The sequence below is a fragment of the Pararge aegeria genome, chromosome 19, assembly GCF_905163445.1.
Source record: "Pararge aegeria chromosome 19, ilParAegt1.1, whole genome shotgun sequence".
NCBI lineage: Eukaryota > Metazoa > Arthropoda > Insecta > Lepidoptera > Nymphalidae > Pararge > Pararge aegeria.
In genome coordinates, this window is record NC_053198.1 from 14,534,120 (window position 1) to 14,545,860 (window position 11,741).

Sequence of the window (11,741 nt, forward strand, 5' to 3'; positions counted from 1 at the left end):
ATTCTATAACAAACGCCGCTAGCGGAACATTCTTGAAATAAAAATCAGTTGTACAGAATTTTCGACTCTGAAATGAGTATCATTAGGTGTACTTTACTTGTATGGTATAGTTTTTTGATCCAGTTTCGATACCTTCTTTTTCTTTAATTAAATAAAAAACTGGTTTGTCAAGACAACTAATTTATTACATAACAATGTACAATACATTTTTGTGGAATCTTTAAAACATAATTATAAAAATATCTGAGTCAACTATTCGAGTGGGACTAATGTTTGCACATATTTTAAGGGCACGGTCTCACGAGGCATGTAGCTTGCGATAGTATCTGTGGAATGAAGAGTGAATGAACGCTGTTAGTGCGAGTTTGAGCACGAGCGGTCAGTCACCCCAGTCAACACCAACAAAAGAAAATCGCTCATTATCACAGTTTCAGTCAATCATTACGATCATTATAATGACGCTGTCACTTTGATTGAATATGGACCCACTATTTATAAAAGTGCAAGTTATCGAAGTACAAGTTATCACGACCTGCGTTTTTATAAAACCACCAGTCCTAGATGGTTTAATATCTTAGGTAGCTGCTGAATTGTCATCTGGTAGGTATACCTTGCGAATTTTCTATGGAGACAACATTTCAACAACCGATTAGTTACTGTCAGAAAATTTACATTATACGTTCGGTTGCCTATGGCTTTCAAAAATACAGTCGCGTACTAAACGTCTAGTGAGACCGTTACATACGAAATTAAACCATGCTCTAGTATTTTAAACACTCAAGACAAAAACATAATTGCCTAATAAAAATAAGATATTTTTTACATACTATTGATCTAATGAGTACAACATGATTATGTAGATTTCAAAGTTTATTGAGAGCAGTTAAGCAAAATCCAAAATTAGGCAGTGTTTTTTCGAATATATGGAGTGCAGCTATTGGTTCTTATTGTAATGTCAAAAATTTGTTACTTAATTCTCGTATCTGAAAGGATCAGACACAATTAAGGCCTGTTCAAATTATTCTAGCGGCTGCAACCAGTTTTACGTAAAGAGAGAGTTGGACGGGAATGGAATGGGTCGCATAATTTCATTTAACCATTGCTAACCAGAAAATGATGAATATAAAAAAAGGATAATTCAAATTCTTATCATCAAGAATATTACCCTATCAAACAACTAAACTAAACAATATGCCTACTTTTAATTTTAAAGATATACAAAAATATTATTTTAATAAAACTGTATTACATTACATACTTAATTATAAAAATCCAAAAATATGTAACTTTTTTCATAATCTAATGCTTACTATAATTAACTATTCAAAATCTAGCAAACACAAAACATAGTGTACAGTTTATTCAACCATGCTTTAAATAAAATAGGTAGGTACACATTATTAAAAAATATAATTCCTTTTTTAAGTCTGCTAAAAATGGCAAGAATGAACATAATATGTGAATTAGGAGAAATTTGGAGAGAGCAGACTTTAAATCATTTCCAACATATATTATGGCGAGCATAACACATTTGAAATCAAATGAAAAATCTTAGGATTATTGTCATCAATGTCATCATATTTTATTAAAATGTCACTATAATAAAACAAAAAAAAATAGTACATCAATAAATTAATTGACAAACCAATAAAAAAAAACTCATTTGTGTACTGGCTTACAATCGTAAGAAGAAATATTCATTTGGCACTTAATCAAAAATATTTTTATAAACAATCTAATAAATTTGAACTGAGTTAATGAAAAAACTGAAATATTGCAAATAAATCGTAACTATTGCTTTATTTAAAAACTCCACTATCATCTAGATTTACATGACCCACCAAAAGAAGTGCTACTTATAGAAAACAGTCTACTTTTATTTTTGATTATACAGAAATAATGGAAGTTATTTCAATCGCGTTTTTGGAGTTATCCATATTTCCTTTTAAAAAAGGAGGTTTGCCATATAAGTTATTGATATAGGAAATTACTTTAAACCAAATAATTATTACAACAAGATAAAAATAGACAGGAAACCATAAAAAAAAATTACCTAAGTACTCCAGTATCTGGAAGTTACACCCAAATGAAGTGAAACTAGTTGGTTTACAAAAATGCTTAAACAAAGATACTCTGTTCAAATCCATTCATGTTCTGGTGTAAAAAATACCAAAATTGCACACATGAGATTAAGCTTTAAAATTATTTTTCGCGAAAGATTAGATTCCTTTACTATTTTTATATGCACAGGTAATAAAATTTATAGATTCATAATGTATCACAAACAACAGTCTTGGCAAAGATTAGCGCAGATCAACAGAGTGGTGGCCAAAAACAAAACTCAGATTTACTTACGGATGTATCTGATGTAATTTTACCAATTTAGACTATATACATTTAGAAGTAGCAAACTATTAATTACAAACTAAACGCATAGCTTTCAGTTAATCTACTTTTGGACTCGTTATTGCCCATCTCCACCACTCCATGCGTCTACACCAACAGGAATAGTACTTTCAGAATGTTTGGCACTTGGTAAATTTGTTCCTTAGCTTGTTGATAGATTTTCAAACTTAATGCAACTTATCGTTGGATAAGTGCACAAGTTGGTACATCAGTCGAGATCCCAGGATCTGTGGTTACTACGAATTTGTTCACCCAACTTTATTGATGAGTTCGTCACAAATCTCAGTCAATTCTTCTATGGCCTTCTTCTTCTGTGAAAGAGACTCTTCTAATGAAGTTATATGCAATTCTTTACGCTTGATCATAGCGTTTAGTTTGAGAACATCAGCGTCATGCGCTTTATTCATTTTTTCAAGTTCCTGATTTGCATGGTTCAACTTCGATGTTGCATGCTGTTTCAGCAAATCATAGTTCTTTTGCATTTTGAGCAGGTTTTCATCAAATTCTTTCAATGATTTCTTATAAGCGTCTTCGTTTGCCTTCATGCTGAGTATAATTTGCTTACATTTCTCATATTTGCTATTTAAATCACTAAAGGAACCCTCCATACTCGCTAGATGGGCTGTTTGTTCATCCCTTTCACAGATTAACCTTATTCTTTCCTCAGCATTTCGCTTCTTCTCCTGCTCTAGTTCAGCGATCAAAGTAGCTATTGTTCTTTCGTATTCCTCTACAACAAGAGCCATACTTCTGTTACATTTCGTCTGCTCAGTTAAACGCTGATTTAGATTATTCACTTTTTTTAACCTTTCCTCGCCTTCGTTTTCTAAGCTTTTCACTTGCGACTCTAACGAAGTTAATCGCTCCTTTAATTCTTTACTTTCAGATTTCAAATTATGAACATGTAGTTCTTTTTCACCTAAGAGTTCTCTTAGTTGAATAAGAACCATATTAGCGTCGTGATTTCTACTCGCAGCAGCAGTCGTTACACCTTCATCTGTTAAAGATGTATTAGCACTTAGCGAGAGAAGCCTATCAATAACAACCATGGCAGGCGACATGAAATTCAATGAATGCCTATTCGTTCTTGGAGTGAGAGATATCCTTGGGGTCGCAACTGGTTGTTTGGCGACTGCAGGATTTACCACCATCATAGGTTTAGATATTGTGCTTATTATTTCTGTACCGCTATCTTCAGGTATCGACGCAACGTTGGAAGGACCCGCCGTTGGCATCATGTATGTTTCTTGTTGTGCTAAATTTACTAACGGCGCCCTTGTCATTTTTTTTGGTGTACTTTGCCTTTTTTGGATTGAACTTAAAGCTGCAAGTACCCCATCTGATGATACTCTTTTAGCGAAAAGTGGATCAAATTTTAGGAATAGACTCTCCTTGCCACTGTCTGCCACGACATTACTTTTATTTTGATTAAGTAAAAATTCAAACGCCTCAGCGTCGATGAAAAGTTCACCTTTTTGTTCACCTATATCTTTATTGTATGTTGAAGCGGGTACGTCTTCAAACTGAATCGCATCTTTTTCAAGTGGTATATTCGGTAATTTGCTTACATCGTCTAAATCTTCGGCTTCAAAAAATGGTCCTTCTATAGTATCTTCATCTTCTGTGTTCACTTCTCGTACGGTTACGTCTTTGTCAGTATTTATAGATGATGAAGTTGTATTGCTGTTGATCGGTGATACCTTCACTTCATTTTGAACACTATGTTCAGTACATACAGTAGCATTTATATTTTTGGATTCTGTTATCACTTCAGCATTATTTACAACCATTGAAAGATCTTTAGCGCCTATGGTAGGCGGTGGCGATGAACAAACTCTTGATTTAGTCGCAAAAGGATTAAAATTCATATCATCAATTTCTGGTATATTAAACACGCTTCTAGAAATTGAGTTATCCTTGTTTAAATTTGGCTCAAGTATACCAATGGTTTCATTACATTTGCTGAATTCTGCCGTATTATCTAGTCCTGGTGAAATTTTAGGAACAGTTCCATAATGTTCACAGTTACCCTCACTTATGATCTCTTTTTCCAGTGTTTTTTCATTTGACGTTTTACATTTCTGGAATTCTGTTGCATTATCTATTCCTTGTGAAATTTTAGAAACAGTTTCATAATGCTCACAGTCACCCTCATTTATGATGTCTTTTTGCAGATTTTTTTCATTTGATGTCATAGGAGTCATATCATACAAATTTTTATCATGGTCGGTTTTATTATCTTCAGTATTAACAACACTCATACGTGATTCCTCGGTTTTACTATTACTGTTGCCAAGATTCACTCTATCTAAAGATCTGTTAAGTCGCTTTTTATTCATATCTGAATTTTTACCATCCTGTTGTGACATTCGTCGAATTGGTGGTCGCCTTTGAACTATTATTTCTTTTTTCGGATTATTCTTTACTGGTGAACATGTTTTTATTATTACTTCTTCTGGTGGTGGTGACATTCTTACATTAGTTTTAGTAGTGAACGGATTTTCTATTTCATCAAAGTTTATGTTATATCCTTTACTAGTACACTTAGGTGAAATGGGAGGCGAAGAAATTGTTTTAGTTTGTGACAGAATTAAATTGTCATGTTCTTTTACTGGCCCACTAGAAGTTGAATTCAAAACTAATTCAGTTACTGATACATAAGGGCTATTGTTTGCAGAGGTCAAAATTTCTTCATCAATCAAATCAGTTTTTGTATTATCACCCAAACATAATGTATCATTCGTATTCTTTACTTTGATTTCATAATTATTTGTATCATATATTTCTGGTGTATCGTTTACAGTTTGCACAACATCCGGGAGCTTTGTTTCTGTTGGTATAAAATCAACATTTATCTGAAGTTGATTTACAATGTTAGAACCAGTAAAGGTGTCGTTTACGGTACTTGTTTCATTTGGTAGTGCAGCTATCGGTTGCTCTTCGTCAGTAATAGACCCTACATGTAATTCTTGTAAACAACTGGCTAGATTAGTTGATAATTGACTACATCGTGCTTCTTGAATAATATAACTACAAATTGGGGCCATTTCAACATGACTATTACTTTGCATTTCATCATGGATATCAATAACTTCAATATGCGGTGTTTTTGAAATTCTTTCTGTAAGCATCTGGGGATTTATGGTTTCTTTACAATCAGAGGTACTTTTATTCTTAATACTAGGGTTTTTTACAGTTTCAATTTCTGATATTACTCCAACTTCATTATTGTTTTTAATGGACCAAGGGTCAAGAGAATTATCTCTTTCATTATCGTCATCATTTGGTAGTGGAACATCTAACGGTAGCGGAAAAATGGTCAATGGATCATTTTTTAACTCATTTTGGATGTTTGTTATAGTTTTGCATGGTGGCTGGTGCACATTGAGTTCCAAACTGTCCATAGTTATATCTTGATGATCATCACTATTTTTCAAGTCAAAACCAATCTTAGTATTTATTTTATCTTCATCAAAATCAAATACCATTTCAGGATTAACAACATTGTTAACAAAATTTAGACCATATTCCATTTCGGTTATTATCTTTTCTGTAGCAGATAAGGACAGTGAATTATCAACATTCATATGCAAATTTGTTTCTAGATCAAAAGTCTTATTTACACTAATATTTTGTAATTTGATATTTTCAACAGGCCAGGTTTCTTTCTTATCCGTTGTATCCATTGTATTATTATTATCTGCACTAGCTATTTCATCAGCAACGGTTTTTTCATCTAATTGGTCAATCATTTTAGATATATCATTATTTTTAATAGTAGTATTATCTAATGCTTTACTATGTTCTGACGTGTTTTCAATATAATTAGAAATATTGTAATTGGGATTTACTTTGTTTAATATAAGGGCATCTATATCAAATAATATTCGAGCTGTATTCATGTCATCAGTATCTAAATTAAAATCATCTTCTGCTTTTATATTGCTACTAGTATGAGGATTAATTATATTTCTAACCACATCAATTTCAGAATTGTTGCTATTTTTAATATCATTTTTTGTATCTAGCTCTTGAACCAAATTATTAGTTGGAACTACCATTTGTAATGGTTTGTCTTCAACTGACTGTTGAACGTAGGATGGGTTCATAGCTTCTGAATATTCAACATTGCTTTGAAAATCATTATTGATAGTAGTTTTCACATTATTTTCAATATTTATGTAATTTGTGTCAATTAATCCTTCATAAACATTATCAAAACCTAATGCATTTTTAGATGTATTTTCAGATTTAACGTTTTTAATAATATTAACAATATTTATGTCAGCAGGATTATCCTTAATAATATTCATGTTATCTTCACAGTTGACATTAGCTTCAATGGATAATTCAGAAGACAATACAGTTATTTCAGCTGATATATTAGTATCTTGTAAAGGTGTGTATGGAACATGTGATATGACCATTTCAGAACACCCAGACAAATCCTTAGGGCGATCAAATTGGGTTTCTGCTTTTAAGTCATTTGTTTCAGCAACTAGTTCATTAACTTCTTCAAATTTAGGTAGTACATGTTCACATATTTCTTTATCATCACTCAGTATTTTACTTTTGTCAAGATTGTCAGTCCCATTTTTAGGTTCAACATAGTCTTCAAGACATGCTTCATGTGCTATGTTATCCATTTGATACACTACTGGTGAAGTTTTACTTTCTTGTACAGTTTCAAGTACGTAAGACTTGTTCTGTGTATATGTTGTTTCACAATCTACAAACTCATTATCAGATTCTACACCACTCATGTCATTGTTAACTCTGGAATCAAAATTGTTCAATGTTTTATTTTCTACAACTGATTTATATGAAATATCTGCATTGGAAACATCCATATATTCAACTGTTGTATTTAAATTAGTTGAATCATTATGTTGCCTGGGTAATTCAGTATTGGGATCAACATTTAATTGCCCAGTTTGAAATAATAGCTTATGAATTGGTATTTTTTCATGTTTAAAATAAATTTCACTCTCATCTTGCCATTGCAATTCTCTTTCTAAGCCATCATTGAAAACAACACTGTCTTTTAATGGGCTGTTCCTTTTTAGTGTGTCTTTCAATTTGCTGCTAGAAATTGGCGTAGAAGCAAGTAAAGGGTTTGATTGACCCTCTTTTACAGGAGTGGAATTGCAGCTAATTGAAGTAGTGGCTAAACCCAGCTGGGTATTTGATTGTCCTCCATTTTTATCTAGATCATTAAAATGTATATTTTCGGTACTAGAATCATCCTCTATAGGTGGTACAGGACTGTGTGACGATCTAAACATATTCAAAACACTTTTTAATCCCCTCATTATTGGAGATCCATCACTTTTGGGAATTTCTTTAGTTGGTGTTGTAGCCTCTGGAGTCTGCACAGCTGAGGATGATGTACTGGGCATTGACAGATTATCATCATTTTCTGTTCCAGTGATTCCTACAGCTACATTACCTTAAAAAAAATATACTATGTAAATATGGCATAAATTTACACCTAATAGATAACACTGTTAGAATTTCAATGATTTTTTAGCTATTATAACAGAAAAATAATTTATTGTATATAGTAATCCCTACTAATATTATAAATGTGAATGTAAGTTTGTTTGTTACGCTTTTGGGCAAAAACCATCATGACAAAACTTTCTACACATATGTAATGTAATTTGAATGAGGACAATTTAAAAAGATAATAGTAGTGGTACTTCTACATATGCCCCATTAATGAGAAAATATAATATATAATATATATTCATATCTGATGACAAGTTATCATCAGAACTGCAATCTAATATGATATACAGTGTAAACTCTTTATAACGTTATCCTTTATAACGATAAACTCCCTATAACGTTGGAGTGAGCCCAAGTTGGTTGGTTTGCGTTAAAACTCACATATTGAAACACTCTTTATAGCGATACGCCATTCTCTATTACGAAGAAATGTGTTCATATTTGTAGACAGTAAATATTTATTATCGGTATTATTGTTTATGTTATGTTATCAGGTAACAAAAGACTTTGAAGCTCCGAAACATCCCAGGTCGGTCTAGCTTTTGTTATCCTTAATTGCCTTGTACACGTGCAGTATGACGCATTGTTTTCTCGGAAGTGATGGTCTTCGACCAAGCATACTGGGTACCTATCGTATTATCAGTCGTAAACCTACTTTGAAACTGTTAACATGGCCAGTAAACGGAAAGCGATTAGTGTTGACGAAAAAATTTGTGTGATACGTGCGATTGAAAAGGGAGAAAAGAAAAGTGACGTTGGAAGGCGTTTTGAACTAAGTCAATCCACTGTTGCTGTCTTGTTTTTTTTGTTCACTCCATATAACGATAACTCTCTATAACGACAAAAAATGCTCAGTCCCTCGAGTTTTGTTATAAAGAGTTTACACTGTATAATATATAAATTAAATAAATTCAAATTACAATATATTACAGCCAACATACAACAAGTCACCAATTGCAGATTTTCTACAAAAGGCCTATGTCCAGCAATAGACATCAATCTGTCACAGTGATAAAATATTTTTTTTTCCTTTTAAAAGGAGTTGAAGTGGATGGGCTTTTGCTTCCCTCTGCTCTATCAAGAAACATTTCTGAACTTGAACCTGAATCAAATGCTGGGAATCCATTGAATGCTTGCATTACAAGATGTTAGATAAAAGTATATAGCATATATAAGTAATGAATGAACAAATAAATAGAGCCAAGAAGACAATGATAATAAATATAATATTAACTTAAACAACTAATAATCACCTTCTGTATCACATGACCTTCTGTCGATATTGGTGTATAAACTGGCAGGCAATGCCTGTAGTGGTAGCTTAGGAGACTTCAGGATATCTGATTTTGTGACCGTCGAGTTTAATGACCTGGTTAAATTGTCAACAACAATAGTGTTGTTCAAACTATTAGGGCCTGAATCAGCTTTGTAGCTTGCGGTGTAACTCCTTGACATAGGCGAATTTCCAGGGGTATTCGAATATCTTAGTTTCATATTATACTCAGATACGTCGAGCTCATCGTACCCCTTTTCCGTGCCGGAAGTTTTAAGCACATTGCTATGCTGTAGGGAGTTCTCTTTGTCGTCGAACTCACTTGCTAAGCTATCTACGTCCATCGGCTCGTATTGAGCCATTTTATCCGCTGTTTAAATTTTACTCGCACAAGTCATACACTAAGCCTATAAGGCCATGTTTCAATAAACAAAACCGCACTATAAAAAAATCAGTTCAATGTTTACAGTATCTGATTCCAGTTCACAGTTTCACTTAGATTTCTAAAATGCAAACTCAACAAGTGAGGCGTCGCGGTATGTATGTCATATGAAAACAAAAATGTCCGAACACGCAACTCACTGTGAAAATCTATTTTTAAACTTTTACTGCACTGCGTATGCGCCGTTCGTTTTATGTAACGCGCGCCCGAGGGAATCTTGCCAAAAAGCAAATAGGCCCGATTCGAATCGTACACAGCCACCGGTTAGCAATTTAAAAATCCGTTTGAAAATTTTCCTAACTGTCACCAGTGTCAACGTCAACAGCTGTCAGCCGCCTCCCGATTTATTTGGTATTTAATCTGCTCGTAACACTATCCAACTTGTAAATTACTAGTCTTTTGAGAACAATATATAATTGTCAATTTTAAATGAGCGATAAACGTATGATTTTGAATCTATTAGTAAATCAAAATATTAAATTATTTGGTTTACCACTCTTTTTTTTATTATTACACCAATTTGGTTTTTAATCTGTACATAAGTTGTCATATGCCAAGTATTTAAGGTTATGTTTTGTCTATGGTTTTGATTCAAAATATTTGATTTTTCGACTCATATCTCAGTTTTTTTTTGTGTTATGTGCTTTTCCTAGATTATGTGCGTAATTCGTTTTTTTTTATTCAATGTTAATGTTATTTTACATTTAATGCGCTAACCTAACCAAATACAACGATTGCTTAAAAACCTTTGTTTATATATTATTCCACTAATACGATAATGAAATATCTTATAACATGACTGGCTTTTAACATACACTACGTACAATGTAAGAAACAATACACAAAGTTATTTCTCAACACTTGGCACTCTACCAAAGACACTTGGCATAGTATTTTAATTAAATCAAATTTGTTCCAGTATATTTTATAATAACATTCAATATGCTACAATCTTAACCAATCCTTGTGGAGAAGCAACTATTATATGTTTCTTAAACTCCATATAGTTATAGACTACTGTACTTCAAAAATCGCTGGAAATATCTTTAATGTTTATCATAATAATCATACATAGAATAAGTACATGTTATGACATATTCCGTACATTTGAATCATTTATGTGTTACATCTTTACTAACTTGTGATTGGTCAGCTGATTTTATATCATCAATGTAATGTCAAAGTCAATTAAGAGTACACATTGAAGTGCTGCAATTTAAATACCTACTACCTGTTTAGGCAGTTTGCCTGTTACATTTCTGAGTGAATGTTGTGTAAAAGGTTGTTTTTTTCATTAAAAAATTTAAACCAGTTTAAATACACAGCATTGAGATAATTTTAATGTATTGTGCGGTGAATGTAAGTTTGAAACTTTTATAAAATTTAATTGTAGTTGTAAATTGTATGTATTATATTTTAAAAGCTTTTTTAACTCTCCTTAGTTAACCTTTTCAAAATTTGACTTTGTGCTTCTAGGGTTGAAAATTATTTCTTTTTTTTTGTCCTCCTGAAAACATTTCAAGAACCTTAATTTGTATTCTATTGAAAAATAAGATATCCATTTGTCCTTTTGTACACTTATGTTACTGTGTATGTCCCTATTATGAAAATTTTAAGCAACATTGACTAAAGCCCAATCTGGGTAAGTGATTTACTTGAGAATGAATTTAAGACTTTCTACTGAGACGGCTTCAGCTATTATTGTTACTAACAGCTGACCGATAATTTGCCAGTAGCTGTAGATTTATAAGTGATCAAAATATTTACTAGAAATATGAATAATTTTATTTATTTTTCAGGATATAACATGGAAATTGAGCATGGTGTGCCTGTAAAATTAATCTTTTTCGCTCAATCCAGAGAACTGGCTGGTGTTAGGCAGACAACCATAAATTTACCAACAAAAATAGCATATCAACAGCTGTTGAATTTGATAGCTAATAGGTACAATTTGGAATCTATCAAAAACAATATATTGTTGGCAAAGAACGAAGAAGTAATATCTGATAACTGTGATATAGAACTAAGGGAAAGTGATAATATTGCTGTGATCCCACCGTTGAGCGGTGGCTAATTACCTAATAGAAGTCTAGGTATTGCTAATTTTAA

General features: G+C 32.3%; 2 protein-coding genes across 4 annotated transcripts; one reads left to right on the forward strand and one right to left on the reverse strand.

The window, feature by feature from the left end:
* Positions 1–163: 163 nt before the first annotated feature.
* On the reverse strand, positions 164–9,903 carry LOC120631848 (putative leucine-rich repeat-containing protein DDB_G0290503). The gene is made up of 2 exons (XM_039901503.1): positions 9,171–9,903; positions 164–7,855 (listed from the first exon to the last, which is right to left on the reverse strand). The coding sequence occupies exons 1-2, from the start codon at positions 9,550–9,552 to the stop codon at positions 2,655–2,657; spliced, it is 5,583 nt and encodes a 1,860-aa protein (XP_039757437.1). The 5' UTR covers positions 9,553–9,903; the 3' UTR covers positions 164–2,654.
* Positions 9,904–10,202: 299 nt separating this feature from the next.
* On the forward strand, positions 10,203–11,719 carry LOC120632048 (molybdopterin synthase sulfur carrier subunit-like). Of its 3 annotated transcripts, none has more exons than XM_039901812.1 (2): positions 10,203–10,290; positions 11,432–11,719. In XM_039901812.1, the coding sequence occupies exon 2, from the start codon at positions 11,440–11,442 to the stop codon at positions 11,704–11,706; it is 267 nt and encodes an 88-aa protein (XP_039757746.1). In that variant the 5' UTR covers positions 10,203–10,290; positions 11,432–11,439; the 3' UTR covers positions 11,707–11,719. The 3 variants fall into 3 exon arrangements, with proteins under 3 accessions (XP_039757746.1, XP_039757745.1, XP_039757743.1); XM_039901811.1 differs by lacking the exon at positions 10,203–10,290 and adding an exon at positions 10,863–10,991; XM_039901809.1 differs by lacking the exon at positions 10,203–10,290 and adding an exon at positions 11,150–11,274.
* The last annotated feature ends 22 nt before the right edge of the window (positions 11,720–11,741 follow it).

Coding starts and splice junctions, on each gene's coding strand:
- LOC120631848 (XM_039901503.1), bottom strand. CDS start 9,552: ATGGCTCAATACGAGCCGATGGACGTAGATAGCTTAGCAAGTGAGTTC. Junction 7,856..9,170: donor AAGGTCATGTGATACAGAAG/GTGATTATTAGT, acceptor ATTTTTTTTAAG/GTAATGTAGCTGTAGGAATC.
- LOC120632048 (XM_039901812.1), top strand. CDS start 11,440: ATGGAAATTGAGCATGGTGTGCCTGTAAAATTAATCTTTTTCGCTCAA.